The sequence below is a fragment of the Lineus longissimus genome, chromosome 6 (assembly GCF_910592395.1).
Source record: "Lineus longissimus chromosome 6, tnLinLong1.2, whole genome shotgun sequence".
In the NCBI taxonomy this organism is placed as follows: domain Eukaryota; kingdom Metazoa; phylum Nemertea; class Pilidiophora; order Heteronemertea; family Lineidae; genus Lineus; species Lineus longissimus.
Window position 1 is genome coordinate 18,792,535 of NC_088313.1, and position 16,611 is coordinate 18,809,145.

Genomic DNA, 16,611 nt, shown 5'->3' on the forward strand with positions numbered 1-16,611 from the left:
ATTTTGCGACTTCAATTTGAATTGCCATGATTTGGCGAGAGAGTAATAGTGTTGTGCGAAAATTGATCAAAGTCAATCAAAAAAGATCCACTTCCACACCAAATGCACCAAGGAACGATCGTTAGTCAGTCAAACTTTATCATATTTGCGGGCGGCCGCGCTATCAGTATCACACGTGGTTGCTATCGTCTACATTGTAGTTCCACCCGTTGCCGCTAGTGATTTTGGTGGCGCTGCTAGCCGCTTTACGCATACATTATCGGCGAGTTTCCCGCTCGCTTCGTTGCCATGGAGTCTCCGGTCACGTGTTACTCGAATCGTTCGTTGATTTGCTTGTCTCAGTACTGCTGGCTGCCATTCTCGCACATGTTAATGTCGGCTGGGTCGGCCCAAGATGGACAAACGATCGGCAATGGCTGGAGCTGACCATGGGAGCTGACTACATATGGCTAAAAGTGACATCCACTTGGCTAAAAAGTGGCTAGTAGGCCAACCCTGCCTATTTTTAGGGCATGGATGGCATTTAGTTCTGTATAAAACTTAACAAACAATAAGCTGGGTTTTCTCTTTTTTATTCTCAATAAATAATGTCAGTTTTGTATCTTACAATGATTCTTTCACAGGTCTTTAACATTTTTAACATCCCCAAAACAGAGTGGTATCAACCCCTGCACAAAAGTGTTTATTTGGTCATTAATGTAGACAACAGATTCGGCTTTAAATATGTGAGTGGGAATCATGTACTCCGTAAGTGTCAATACCACACATTGGGCGATATGAATAAAGACAAGTAAATGCTTTTACTACAATTTTGTACAGAAAGGCCTAGTGTAAATGTACATGGAGTTTTAGATAAAAGCATTTGCTGGTCTTTATTCATATCACCCAATGTCCTACACTAATACCAGATTACAGAATATTCACTGGGGAGACCACTATCTTGTCAGAAGTTGTCAAAACAAGTAAACATGACCAAGTTTAACAGCTGTGAAAGGTTTACCACCCTATATTGTCCAGGATAAAATAATTTCTAGAATGTTATGATACCAGGCCAGGCCAGGCCAGGATCAGATCTTACACCTCATCTAGCCCTGCAATGATATTTTTTTAAAACATACCAGAATTGGTGTTGAGTGAGATTAGTAAAATTCAGACAACAAGATCTCGGTCTGAGAAGTTTTTTGAGGCAAGTTTTCAAAGAGTCTTTTTTACTTTTACAATAATTCCACAACGATAACATATCTAATTCAGTCACCAAGCTCACAGCACATTCTTTAACTAATTTTAGTACTGCAAGACTTTTGGTGGTCTCCATGTTGAATGATACATGACGACCAGTGAATTGGTGATTGAAGCAGACGTCGGCAGACTGCACCATGGTTATTGATGCTTATCTGATGAAATACTCTTCAAAAGTATGTTAAAATATCCCACAGATTGGTTATGATCGACTTCATATCAATTCCCAAGACTCTTACGCTGACAAAAAGTTTGGAAATCATTTCTATTGTGCAAGTGTTTTGACAACCAGAACCTAAACAACCTGAGTAGGCCTCTTTTAGGTAACGGAATCATCGGCCCCTATGAATTATTTGCAGCTAATTTTTAGTTCAGCTGGTTGAGACAGGATAAACATGGTTTTTATCAAGAGACCTCTACACGACACTGCTCTTGGTTACAAATATCAACGTTGGAAACTACCTTTAATTGAATAGTGGCATCACAAATATTCGGGTGACTCAGCTATCTCAAAACCTTGGGTGTCAAGATGCTTTTTTGTCAGATATCGGGAAAACTAAAAATCTTTTCAACAAAAATTTAGTAGTTGTTACCCAAAACTGTTGATGATGCAGGATCAAGTTTTCCGTGATGAACATTTATACAGGGTGAAACAATAAATAGACAAACACGCAATTACTGCATACCAAAAGTATAAAAGATTGTGACAGGAAAGAATTGACATGCAGGTTGGAGCAATACACTTAGATCAATGAAAAAGGCAAGGCTAAAATGAAAATGGCTTAGAAGCTAGCCTATAGTTGAATCAATTAAACGACCTGAAGGGAAAAACTACTGACATACAACTCAAACCATGACATTTTTGAAAAGGAATACACTGATGTGACAAGACTTAACACTTTAGCAAAGTTCCTTGATCCATGACCCAACAAACTCACCCCCTCAAGTAAAAATGGCTTGATTCCTTTCAGGCGGCATGAATGGTAAGCCTCTTTTTGGCCATGTTCCAACAACTTTAACTAAAATCAAAATACCCCGGCTGATAATTATCAGGTATGGAGGATTGAGAATACATGAAATGTAAATTGTACAATGGCCAAAACGGCTGAAACTGACAATGACAACAACGTAAGCTAACACAAAGGGGGCTGGCCTGTCGTTTGACAACTTTATAATGACGACAAAATACCTTGCAAGCTGTCGACATCTTTACATTTTTGAAGTGAGGTGAAAGTGTAGCTTGATGGTTTAGCTGCTGTAACAAGTCAGAGAGGAGCTGACTGCTCAGCCCAAAGGGAGGAAATGTACATGTTACACACAAACATAAACTATTGTACACGAAAATCAAACTGGTGTCTATTCGAAACTTCAAAGCACCTTTTTGTTGTTGTTGACATAAGTACCTTTATAAATAATTACCAAGTTGTGACATTTATTCCATAACAACTTCTGAGCTTGGAGCAGTATTTTCAAAGATGAATTACTTTGGCGAAAGATACAATGTACGTGGGAAAAATACGTCCTTTCTAATTGAAGGACATTCACTAAATCTCCTTTAATGATGAATATTATTGACGAAAATCAAACAATAACTTTTTTTAGCTGCCTGTTGACAGCAAACTATGCCCAAACTGGCAAGCAGATGAAACAAATTGAAATGCACACTATGAAAAGACAACCAGCACAGAAGTGTAATCACAGGTTGCAGTTCATTTGTGCAGCGCTTAAGATTTTGAAGAGATGATGATGATGGTATTTATGGAAAAGATATGGCTGTGGCTGCGAGTGAACCTGTTCAAACTAAACTGATCTGAACATCGACTAGATAAGAATGAGGAGTGATCCAAGCAGACAGGCATTCAACTTGATGGAAGATGCCTATCATCACAAGTTGAGTGATAAAACTCAGTTCGACCCCACACCATTAATTTGCATAAGTAATTTCCCCTTTGAAGAGATCTGAATTCGACTAAGAGAAGGACTATTGAATATGAATGCGATATAATCTTTTTTTAAAACAACAGCAATTTGCTTGCGTGGGACTTTACCCCAGGGAGCGTTAGCGCAGTAAGTGACATAGCAGTTTACATGTACATGTGGAGTGGAGAGTCCTCACTGAGATATCGTGGACGCGTTAAGACACCCATTGCACCGTATTTTAATCGATGCCTCCAGTCCATAAGTTTACACACTCATTGTGTGGAATGATTCTTATCGGTTGTTTTTTTTTGCTTTTAGGAGGATTCGAATGAGATGACATGAAAACTAGACTAAGATAATACAATGTATGGAAATTCCTCTACACTTTAACTGCAGTGAATACAAAAGTGAAAAAACTTTTTTTATCATGGCTGTCAGATAGGCATTGAGAGATGAGAATTTACACTGTACAAACAATCACACTGAGAAGAATAAACTCCAATAGCATTTAGTTTATGTTTAATTGGTTTAGTTACCTTGGTTACACCCACAAACAATCAAAACAATTGATTTTTTTCTGAATTTTTTTCTTATTTCAACCATTCATGAACACATATGTATGTCAATTTTTATCTGAAATCAGGCCAGAACAAGCACACTAATATTAAACAGGATTTTCAACAGGAGAGAAACAATAACAACCCAGTTTTTATCCATCTTTGACAACAAGAAATAACAAATTTATATCCAATAGTGCCAGACCACTTATTTTATTGGATGTATAGATACGTGTGTAAATGCTCATAAAACTCAACATTTCACACACTATTATACAATTATCTCAAGACACACCGTGCAATTTCATATTGGAAAGCCAAAAATGCACTGTTGATGTAGAAATTGAAGAAGGGGAGGGTATGAAGTCACCAAAGTCCCATCATTAGTGTTGCAGTAGAAATATCGAAGCAACTGCTCTGTAACCAATCTTCATAAGAACTTTGGTTGACAATCCTATTCATAAATTTTCCCCTCAAAAAGTTCAAACAAGAATAGAAAATTCCCCTATAACTTCTGGCGATCCATACTTGATGATACACGCACTCAGAAAGACAGCAACACATTAAAGACAATGCCTACCTGACAAACCATCATCAACAACTTTTTTTTATAAAACAAACCTGATGAAAGAGAAACTGAATGATTGAGTTTTTAATCTTAGATTTTTTTTGTTTTTATGAATGAACTGGACATGACCCTGTAGTATCCCAAGAAAAGATGATTGAAATCTTCTGTCTTTATCTGTGGCTTGCTCCGTCTTCATTGACGATGGATTTGGTTGGCCGCTCGATTTCTACGATACCTATGATGACTTCTCATCATCTGATTTTGATTCCTGGAAGACGGAGAGAGACGTTGAAAAGATGGAACACTAAAAAGTTCCCAATCAACTCATGCCAAGCGAGAGCTCTCAAAAAGGAAGTCCTGACTTCACATTCGGACACTCTTTAAATGGGTAGCTTGGTCATACATTGACATCAGAGGCTATTGATGAATACATATGACTCTTGATGAATATCGAAATATTTTTGCAACATACCTGGGATAACTTGGGGAAATCTTGCTCTTTATTTTCAAGAGTCAATGACTCCGGTTTGGTGGACGACTTCTTTTCGGAACTGAAAGACAGTAACTTAAATAAGATCTCGGAGGGTAATAAAATAAAAACTATACATTTTTGAATAAATGACAACCATCATTCAACCATTATATGAAGGGCACCATACCTGTTATAAGCATGCATGAAAGGGCAGGTGACTCCTTTGAAGCATTCACCTCTCTCCCAGAAGCGACACGTGATGGAAGACAGATCGTGCGAGAATCGGCAATCTGCCCGACGACAGTTGCCCTCCATGTAGAAACTACATGGTTTGTTGGAGATGGAACCTGAAGTGAAGAAGATAATACCATTGTCAGGAAATGGTTGATGTAAGACGAAGTTTCAATGAACAGGTTAAAACAATCTGATGATAATAGCCATTTCTGCTTTCTTTTTCCAAGGACTGGAAGATACAGAAGTTGCTGCCAAGCCATTGCAAGAGTTGAGTTATCTCTACCAGCCGGCTACTTACCTGAACGGGACCTCCTCTTCCTCCTGCTGTACCAGGAGTCGGAGAAATCAGGTGTCCGCATCCAAACTTCCTCTAATTCAGACGAATAGAACGCCCTCGGTCTGTGTGGTGGTTGGATAAAGGACAGATCAAAGTCTTCATTATCATACTGAAACATGAAAGTTAAAGATTAGTCATTGCACTTGGTATCATAGTTACATGTACTGCAATATTGTAAATTTTCCATTGCATATCACCTTCTCTTTTCGAAGACATAACAAAAACTTGTAGAAAGGAAAAACAAGATACAGGATAAACTTACTGAAGGCTGATCTAAAGAGAAGGCTTCATCCTCCATGAGTATGTAAGGTTCCTCCTTGGCTCCATCAGACGTTGTGTCCTCTGAGCAGGGTTTCTCCTTGAGAGTATTATTAGCACCACTGATGAAACATCCCGGTATGATCAACTCATCGGAGACATCTGCGGGCAAACTAGGAAGACCGATATCACTTCCGACACTCCAAATGCTATATTTCTTTGTTACCGCTTCAGCTGTACTCGTAAATATGTGAAAGTCGGTTGCTGCTGCCCAAATATCAGCAACATCTTGTACAGGAACCTGTGGTGAAGTCACACCACTGTCCACCTCAGTTGAGATCACTGGTTTCGCCATATCCTCATCCTTTCCACTTGACAACGCATCCCGGGGACTCTCATCTCCAACCTGCATCAAGTCAACTGTATTGCACAATGCCATTATGTCAAGGTACTCGACATCTTTGCGTTTATCACAACCCAAATCTTGTTCATTTCCTAAACCTGCATCACTGCAGGAATCAGCTGTATCTGTTTCGATACCTTTGCATTCCAAGTCGCAACATTGTTTATCCTGAACATTGAATTTATTTACATTTTGACCTAACTCAACACTGCCTCCTTGTAACGATTCCCCATCGCGATTTTCAACTATTTCTTTGTCCATTCCCAGGCCAGTGCAGGAGTAGAAACTCTTGGCACTCGACCAATATGGCTCAGGTGCTGCCACCTGGCGCTCTAACCCACATTCGGGGCAGAAACAGTCTCGGTCATGACAAGACAAAACAACATCAGTTTTCTCACTTTCCGGAGAATCTTCTGTTTGTTCCGAACAAGTCTCACCAATGTTTCCGTTTTGATCACAGATACTAATCTCATCAGAGGTAACAATCCTTCCATCGGCTGCTGAATCATCAAAGCTTGCTGAATCGTCTCCCTGTTGGCAAACACTCAAATCCTCCTCCTCTAAAATCGCCCCTGTCAACTGTCTTTTCACATGTTTCTTACATTGCAAAAGTATTTCCTGAGAGCACTGTTCCAATTTCTTGCGACAAGTTTCTATGCAATCATCCGTGAAGCTTCCAGTTGTCTTGACCTTCCCTTCTCCTACTGCTCGACCTTTCTTAGGTTTATCCGTCTGCGACCATTTCTGACCATCCAATTTCACCTTGAACTTGGGTACAAATGATGTCTCACCCTCGCTATCCGATGTAACAAACAGCTGGTAGTCTTCATTTGGGTCTGGCGAAAATGAAAACAACGGTGGTTTCTCGACATGCTGTATGGCTGTTCCAATAGCTGCTTGGGCAGTGGCCTCAGTTGCTGCATTGGCATTATATCCACCAACATCAGGTTCATGTGTCAGAGAGTGAATTGGACGGAAATGAGTTTTCGGTGAAATAACAAGATCGTTGCTGTCAGACTTATTCTTGTTGTATCCTTCACCAATCGTAGCCTTCGTCTCCTTCTGCAATGTGATGACTGGGGCAGTTTTATTTAGCAAGTCGCTGTCACTTTTAAAGTTTGCCTGGATCCTACGACTTCGGGAAGCAAGATGTGGTTCACTTCGTACATGTGACATCTTCTCTGGTATCTTATCTTTGAAGGCGGAGAATTCCGACGGCTGGAGATTGGCACTTTGGCTGTGAGGTAAACCAATGTAAGAACCTGGGGTTGTGTGGTGGTGTCTGGATCTCTTTCTTGAAAGACTTGATAGCTGTCCGTATGATGCCGACGTATGGATGACCAAGTCTGGCTTTTCATCTATCAGTTCCGTGTCCGACCAATATGCAATATCACTGCAACTGTGACCCTTGTTTAGATTACCAAGAGAATCCTCTCCGCCGATGTACCAATTGAGATGCCCCGAGATCTCCTTGCCCGAGTTATTCCATAGATTATATGTTGGATCTCCCTGGCCGACATTACCGGGGGCAGTATGCTTCTTGTCACACTGATCATCATGGCCCGAGTATTCTTCCCCTCCAGGGGACATACACCGATTGGGATCCTGTTCAGTGAATTGTGCCAGATCATCAACAGCATCCATCAGTAGCTTATCATCATCGGACAGACCCTCGGCGTGCATATAAGTCTGAAACAACTTATCCAGCTCTTGTAAGACAGTATAGTTGCCTTCATTTACAGCCAACTTCTGCAAAGCTTCACTAAAGTCACCCATGTTATCTGCTTCACTCTCACTCTGGTTCTCGATGTCAACTAGAAGCTGATGAAAGCGTTCGTGATCCATGCTATCCAGCATACTACTAGCTTCAGCCAAGAGATCCTCAACTTTAGGAGAATCAGATAAACTAGGTAGATAATACAATGTATCGCTACTGTTATCCAAAGAGACATCATTGACGTTGACATAGAGAGGCTCCCCTATGCCAGTGTTCTCTGATGTGTTGAGTTGAAGACTCTGCCAATCTGCATCCACTCTTCGCATGCTGTGTGATGAGGATGACGAGAGACTTGGTGTACTACGATCCTGCCAGTTGCTGTTCTCCGCACTGAACATGTTATCAAGGGTTGGCCATGGACTGTGGTCTTTTGACGTCGGCACACTCCCAGTGGTTTCAGACATCGATCCCCAGGTGGCAACGTCAGGATTCCTCGGAGAACCTAAATATGTTTGACTGACATTACTTCTATTCCAAGGCTCATTATCCACTTGCAACAGATTCTTGGCATTATCTTGTTCAGGGCAGACCTGCCCTTCACCATATCCGTCATCTTGACTTTCTTTTGCAGATGCAGGCGGCCATTTCTTCCCTATCCCTGGATGTCTTCGCCTTGTAAGAGCAGCAATATGTTTGGCAAGTGGTGTCTGCTCAGGACTATCAAGACAGGGGCTATCAGACATCTCAGAGCACGAGTCACCATCAGAACTCAGGTTTCCACAAGTCGCAAGGGCAATATTCTCAGCCATCTCACAGTTCTCTTCTGCATATTGTGAAATGCCGCTGTCAGCTGTTCTGTCATGGTCTCTTACGGTGACTTCAGTATTCAAAACATCAAGATTTGAATTGATGTTTATAACAGGAGGCAGGAGCCCATGGTCACTTCGACTGGATGAACTACGATGTAAGCCAGAGGGAATAACTGATAGAGTACTTTGGTTGTTGTTTAGTTGCCTTGTCTGGATTGTGTCCTCCTCAGAGACAGACCATGTATCGCCATGTCCCAGGATGTCACTGTGATCTGATCGACTTCGATGCAAGCCGGGGTTGAGTCCAAAGTTGTTATTAGATTGCCTGACTGTATCTTCTGTGACGCTCCAAGTATCATGTCCCATAACTTCACTGCTGCAGTGCACCAGTGGCAAAAGTCCCAGATCTTTCCGTTCAGACTGGCTGCGATGTAAACTATGGTGTTGTATCTGCTCCTGTTGGTTGTCACTCAACCGCTTGTACTGCTTTGTTTGGATCTCATTTTCTGAGATGCTCCAAGCATTGTCACAACCGATGACTCCCCTTGGGTGCTCTGGTTCTGGTTGGGGCAATTCTCCATGATCACTCGTGTCAGACAAACTGAGCTGCAAGCCGGAGTGAACAGGTTCAGTTTGGCTGCTCGGAAACTGTTTTGCATCTTCATCAGAGACAGTCCAAGCATCACCATGACATGCTGCATCACTCCCGCTATTCTCATCAGTTGATGTACTAGTATCCAAAGACTCATCCAGGAGCTTCAAATCTTCCAGAAACTGGACACTATTTTCAGCCATATCTGCAGTGATATCTTCCGAACTGATGTTTATGCCAGCAAGGATAGAATCCAAGTCACCTAATATCTCACTATAGCCATCGCTTCCAGTTGTTGTACTGGTACTCTCAGTGTCCGACTCATCTGTAGCATCTTCATCTGAAGAATCATTATTCGCAATCCTGACCACAACATCATCCTTAGTGAGGAACACATCTCCCATCTGTTTAAAACTTGATGCGGGAACTGTGAAAACCTGCATTTTAACATCATCATCTGAGCTCTCTGTAGCTCGGCTTTGCGACAGCACCACACTCTCATTCTGCTTATTGTCACTCAAATATCTCGGGACATTCGACTTCAATGAACTGGTAGATTTAGGCTCCAATGCCACTACATCCTCAACCACTTCAGTATCTTCTACTGAAACTACTGAACACTCCTCTTGTGGGAGCAGCTCTTTGATGTCTTCAACGCGGAACTCGAGAAATGTAGACAATTCTTGTAACTTTGCAAAACCATCTTCAGCTTGGAGGTCGATATTTACAAAGTTTTTAGCAATACACTGGTCTGCTTCATCTGCAGCTACAGTCGCAGGAACATCTTCCTCCTTTGGCAACAGTGTAGGGAAACCATCAAGTCTCGAGCGATTAGGAGACAGGGTGCTGGTATCCTGGGTTGACCCTTGAAGTTTATTCGACAATGCAGCATCAACTGTCAGATTGTTCAGTTTCCTTAAGTTGTCGACCCTCTTCACTTTCACATCAGACTGAATAAGCAAAGGTACATCACTTGGTTCGCTGTCTTCTGTCTTGAGTATTGGCAACTCAATCTTCTCAACATCATCAGCTGCGGTACTGACATCCTCAATCTTCTTGATCTCATCACAGATGTTTCCAATCGCTTTACCAAAGACGCCCAATTTTTCAAACATCTCCTCAAGACCATCAATGTAAGATTTCTTGGATTCCATCGAAACTTTGAGATCTATAAGATCAGCTACATCATGCCTTGCTTCTTCATCGTCTGGTTTGATTTCCGCAATTTCTGGAAATTCATAATGTGTTACAACTTCTTGCTGGTCGGTTTGAGTTTTGGGTATCTCTCCTTCCTGTGGTTCAGGATCAGCACAGGTAGCTTCTACTCCAGCGTTTCCTCCAGTTCCAACGTCAAGGACAGTTTCAATCACATCTTTGTCATTAAACTCCTCTACAACAGCATCTGCATCTTTACCAGCTCTTCCACCGTCAGACTTCTCTTCACTTTCGACGCCTAATTGTACTGAACCTGTTTCTTTTTCAGTTACCAAGTTCTCTGTTTGTTCGTTTGCTCCAGATAGAAGATCATCTTTCATCTCAAAAGACGGCACTGCTACCTCTTTGGCAAGACTGGGGCTACATCGTTGTTCGTTATCGCTTCCACTAGATTCCTCATCACCTCTCAACCAATCAGAATTCTCCGGCTGCAATTCCCGAAGAAGACTTATACCACGACTTTGGGCGCCATCTATCTGTAGTGCTAACTTCTCACTGCGGCTCTTATCAGTCATACCATCCGACAGGGCTTCAACCCCATTCATACCCTTCTTTTTGTTTTCGATGAACTCAGTAAATCTGTTGAAATCGTACTCATCTTCTTCTGTGCTTTCTGAATCTGAGCTGCTTGATGTCTTCAAGGTATCATCACTATCACACGAAGATACAACCAGCTTCCTGCAACGATCATTTAGATTTACATCACCCAGTTTACAACACTGATCTTCAGAATATGACGACTCTGTTTTAACCAGCTCTGGTACAAGGGCATCAGTATCAGCTGCAAGTTGTTGACATTCTTCCTGGCGCGGTGTACTCTCATCTTCAGAACCTTCGGAATCTTTCTCAATCATGGAGAGGCTCAGACGAATATTAAAATCATCCAAGTCTTTTTCATCATCTTTGCTGAGTATGAACGGTAGAAACCGGGACGACTTCTGTGTGTCAGTGGTGTCCACAGTCGTGACTGTATCTGTAACATGTGCAGCCATAACCAAATCATCAACACTGCTGCAGGAATGACGTTCATACAGCCTACCCTGGCGAGTCTCACTTGGTGGGAAAACAGTCTCGATAGGCCCATCATACAAGAACAAATCATCATCATTGTCATCTCTAGGCTTGCGTGGATGGTGACCAACTCTTATCGGATGACGGGGAAAAGTACCGGAAACCAAATCATCAAACCACTGCTCTTGTTCCGGGCGGACATGTAGAAGGCGAAGAATATCATCGGTGATTTTTAGGCTATCAGAGAATTTTGGTGCTTTCCCCAACTTTGCTGGTGAGATTGGGTAACGTGGAGTAAAGAAAGCGGCCCCAGGCTGCCTGCCTCGGTTCCTCCCCGGCTGGTGGACATCCTTCCCAAACTGACCCTTCGGATCTCGATTTGACTTCAACTTGTAGAAAACATAAGGACGAGGGGTATACTTATTCCGTCCTCCTGAAAACTTCTCTTGACTTTTGCTACGGTACCTTTGGCTATGGGAATGAGATCTCTGTGGTCCACGTGAACCCTTGCTATAGGATTCTGCAGACTTGCTTCCATACTTATTGATCTCGTGATCAGGTTTTCGTTGATCTTGCCCAGGACTCGACGTTCCATGATCCCTGGATTTATGTCTTGGTTTCCTCCCTTTCTGACCTTCGTCTGATTCACCACTGCTCCCGCGAGACTGTGATCGCCTCAGCTGTGGGTTAGATGCAGGGCGTTCTTGGTTCAGCTCACTTGGTGTAGCATGTTCGACATCAGAAGTTGCAGGTGACAGTTTGGCATTCTTCTTATGCCAGACAGTCATGACGGTGGTATTTGATTTTTCTTTGGGAGTTTGGGGAGTCTCTGTTCCATCCTTGTCAAGAAGTGCAGGGAAGGCATCATAGTAACTGAAAATAGAATTGAAGACAGGTGAGAAATTGGTCATTAAAAGCCCCATAGATTCATGTAGGTGATTCATAGAAGAGAAACACCCTTCAAATACACGTGATGATCCGACTGATAGTAGGCTCTTATTCTGTAAGGAAAGTGAAACTGACCACTATTCTCTCATTTTTGAATGAGTTTATTGGAACAAGACTGACTCAGTAACTAGCTGGGAGCTGCAGGCCATCCTGCACACCAAAAAAATTGTGTCCAGGAAAGGACATTTGACAGCACTTTACAATGAATATTGCCCAGTTCCTTTTCTTGTTGGCTAAGTGAAGCGATCAATGCCAGTGATTCACCAGGGAGCAAGTTCTCATTCTTACCCTTCTCTGGTTGTATTGAGTTCTTCCTTCATCAAGCTCTCCTCAACATCTGGGACACACACAACAGCTGGGATGGGTGGGCTGGGTACAGCTGCAGGCGCTCTAGGAGAAGCAGACCTTGCAACAGGGGAGACACATACGCTTCCAGGGACTTCACATGTCGTTTCATCTGGAAAAGACATTTAAATTTCATAAGATGTGTTGAGAGAAAATCTTACTTTTTCTATAGAAGTTTCAACACAAAACCTTACATATCCAGCACTGATTAGTTATGACATGATGTAGGTTCATTTAGCGTCAATGCCTTGCATCACTTCTCAGTACCGATCAGAAATCTACTCATCAAGTGAAAATATGAACGAAACATATACCTGTATGTCAAACGTTGTATTTTTTTATGACTGAGCAATCAACAAAATGTATTGTGCAATAGTTTCCAACTTCATTGTTGGGGTAAATTCCTATCATTGGCGACAAGCAACAGGGTACCAGCATTCCAATAGGGGGCACTGACTATTGCTACAGTACTCAGTAGGAGTCAAAACTCAGACAAAATTGATAATATGTTTCAATCACAATTCAATAATCTAGTAATGTAGCAGAGGCCACAGTTTTGCTGGTACACGTACCCTATTTCTTGAACAATCATTCAGTGAACTATTTCCATGCCACATGACATCTGCAATACAAACCTTACTAAATTTCCAAACCAATATCTACTTCACATATTCTACAATGTACCTAACTCACCAAGATGCTGCTGTTCCTTCAGTTTCCTATAGGTCTCCTCAACTAATTTCTTCAAACCTTCATCCTAAAGATACAAAAAGAAAAATTCATAAATACACGATGAAATTATATAAATACAAAGGTGATGAATCACTGGTCAATGGTGGCAGATTTCCAGTATTCCAGAATGGCAGGCAGTCAGCAGGTCCTTGGTCATGGTGAATGACATCATCCAAAACAAACTGACCTAATTTTTTAATGTACTTTTGTGTAGGCCTACATCATTTTGTAAGAAAAAAGCCCCATTTTCCTGATACATGTGAAAAGATGACAGCATGCCTACACCTACACTCTAAAGTGAGGCAGAAACTTTGGATAATATGTGTAGTAATATCATAAATATTTTGTGATGACAGATACCCACCCATGTAAATTGTCAAAAGATGCATTTTTTTCAAAGAGTCATTGTTATTGGGAAAGATACTCATTGTAAGTCAATTATTGCATAGAAATAGAATTACAAGCATCATTTTAGACTGCCTTATTGTCAGCTTTTTACATCAACACACATACAGTGTTTACATGTATTTCTTACCAGTTATTTCTATAGCATATAGGCTCAAATGATGACCAGGAAATCAGTTACATTGTAATTTACTCTCAACAGTCACATTGTTTACAAATAATTGCCACACATGTGCTTCACTACGACTGCAAAGGCAGGGAATGATCAATATTAAATCAGACATGTCTGAATGTATATCACTAACAGGGTCAATGACCTCATAACCTCACCCATGCAATGAAGCATTATGTTGTTAAACATTTTTCACTACATCAATCTAGTAGAAAGCTCTGATCAGGTTGATCAGAACATAAAATTGATTGTGTAGCAGGAGGTCTCGCATGGTCTGGAAAAAGTCAAAGCCTATTCAGCATGTATATGTACACAACAGCTTGAATGGTACCTTTCAAATTGGAAAAAGTTTTTCTGGGTCAACCTTTTGTAGAGCAACAATGCTGCACTTGAATTGAATTCCATGATACCTCTTGGTACACCATGCAGGTCTACTAAAATAAGTCACCAGCCTGACAACACGCGACAAGGAAGTTAAGTCTAGGGGGAAAAGTCAGTACATACTATGTACGGCATAACACACTATGGCAGACACGCTTTTTACAATCAGTAAACAAACATAAACACATGCATGCAACAAGCGGAGATCAGTGGCATAGTGGTTAGAGTGCTAGGCTCATTATCAGGAGGCAGTGGGTTCGACTATCGGAAGATTTACTGTTGTTTTGTATTGGTGTCCTTGAGCAAGACATTCAAACATATTTGCTTCTTTTCACCCAGGTTGTGTACATGGGTACTGACCAGGAGTGCAATGGACCAGCATTCTGTCCAGGGGAAGTTATACTGCTCATGCTGGTCGCTTTTAGTCTACAGACCAACAAGTCACATTTGAGAAAGGGCAATAATATGGTACAACATGCAGTCATACCTTTTCAGTCACATCAGACACTGACATGAGACATTCAACAGCAACTGTCTTCTTCATCTCCTCTCCATCAACTGACCAGCGACGATCACCCTTCTTCATCCTAGTCTTCCCCTTTGGAGGAAACTCCTTCTTCCCTTGTACCAAGTCCTTCTTCATTGGGAACAGATCCGACTCGATGTGCTCGAACTCGAAGCTGTCCTGCTGCAGAATGCTCAGTATATAGCGAGTATAAATCATGGCATCAATGCCCCTTGTCTCCAACTCCTGGCCAAGCCAGGCCTGTATGGAAGAGGTTGGCATGGCCGAGTCCAGGGACATCTTACTCTCGGGATACCGCATCTAGGAAAACCATCTTGGCACAAAACTTAGAATAAAAGTCTGGATAACCATGTTCAATGGCAATAAAAGCCATATTTGTTTCTATTTTAAAATGAAAGGATAGGCTTAAAGCCTGATGGCCAATTCAGCCAGTCTACTGCCAAGCCATTTCAGGTTCTTCGATGTTGTGTCCGTGAAGACTGTTGGACTGTTCTTTTCTTACATAGCATATCGAATTATCACTCACAGAATCCATGTTGCTTGGCGAGATCTGAAGTAGAAACACAAAAATATAATGAGACAAATTGCAGAGACTTTACGCACATGTCACGACAAGGTACCAAACACATTGTTGGTCAAGCTAGAGATTCACTCACGCAGAAGTGGCAATACAATATCATGTAACGTTAACTGTTCTCCGAATGCGTATTTGTTTTGTCTTGGACATGTCGGAACTGGTTTGTCTTCATTGTATCACATCATACCACACACGAGTCGGAAACCACGGTGAGTTGATATCAAATCACAGTCGCGAAACAATCACAAAAAAGTTGATGATCGACCGAGTGCTGGTCAAAAAATACCTACAAAAATACTTTAGTTTATGGTTGGCAGGTATCAGATTCGATTTCTAATCTCCGACTAAAGCTTCGATGATTTTGCTAACGTGTCCTGGCTCCCTAGCGAATTAGAGGCTTTCGTTTGTCAAAACGTACGTGTTGTTTGTGCTGTTGTTGCGGGGACAAACTCTGAAACTGATCGAGATCGGTCGACATGGATTTTTGAAGGTGAAATGGAGAGGCCACGGATGGTATCTTAAGGCTTTGATTTTAAAGCCGACTCGTTTAAAATGTCCCTTATACCATCATTATTTGTTATATATATGCAATTATGAGTAAAAGACAGCAAATGGGCGAAAAAACGCTGTTATGACGACCTTTTTCAGGAAATGTCATCAGCTGCAAATTCGCCTGATCACTTTAGCAGTGCGAAGCTAAAGGTACCGACGGAATTACTTACGCAAAATAGTGACTAGTTTATATAGCTACAGCATGCACGAAGTACTATTCAAGAAGCATTATTTTCAAATCATCATAATAATGAAACAATTTACAACCAAAGCGTTATAAAATTTTGCAATCTTTTACCGTATTTATGATATTTTGAGGTCGGCGCACCTGTTGGGAACTACTTTAAAGCGTAGGATTTAGGATTTTATTTTATTTGACCTCGTTCCTAGTTAGCGTTTACGATCTATGGTCTCACAAGCCAGTGGGGATCAAAAAACTAGTTCTTAAATCTCGGGCGATTACCATGGATAGATGGGCCTACTCTATCTCTATTGGTACTTGTTCAAATGTAAATGTCCGAGGTATTTTGTGAAGGGGTGGATCTGACGATTATTTGAGGAAAATATTAGCTTCTTCTGTGCACTTACGCGGTGAGCAGGCCCTGCATGCTATTTATAGCTCAACAGGAAGTTGACAGAGA

General features: G+C 41.5%; 1 protein-coding gene across 2 annotated transcripts; it reads right to left on the bottom strand.

The window, feature by feature from the left end:
• Positions 1-556: 556 nt before the first annotated feature.
• Positions 557-16,086, bottom strand: LOC135489819 (uncharacterized). Of its 2 annotated transcripts, none has more exons than XM_064775372.1 (9): positions 15,837-16,086; positions 14,803-15,391; positions 13,319-13,382; positions 12,569-12,737; positions 5,590-12,205; positions 5,289-5,436; positions 4,944-5,103; positions 4,757-4,835; positions 557-4,552 (listed from the first exon to the last, which is right to left on the bottom strand). In XM_064775372.1, exons 2-9 carry the CDS (start codon positions 15,139-15,141, stop codon positions 4,520-4,522), a joined length of 7,608 nt encoding a protein of 2,535 aa, XP_064631442.1. In that variant the 5' UTR covers positions 15,142-15,391; positions 15,837-16,086; the 3' UTR covers positions 557-4,519. The 2 variants fall into 2 exon arrangements, with proteins under 2 accessions (XP_064631442.1, XP_064631441.1); XM_064775371.1 differs by having other exon boundaries at positions 15,709-16,086.
• Positions 16,087-16,611: the final 525 nt, after the last annotated feature.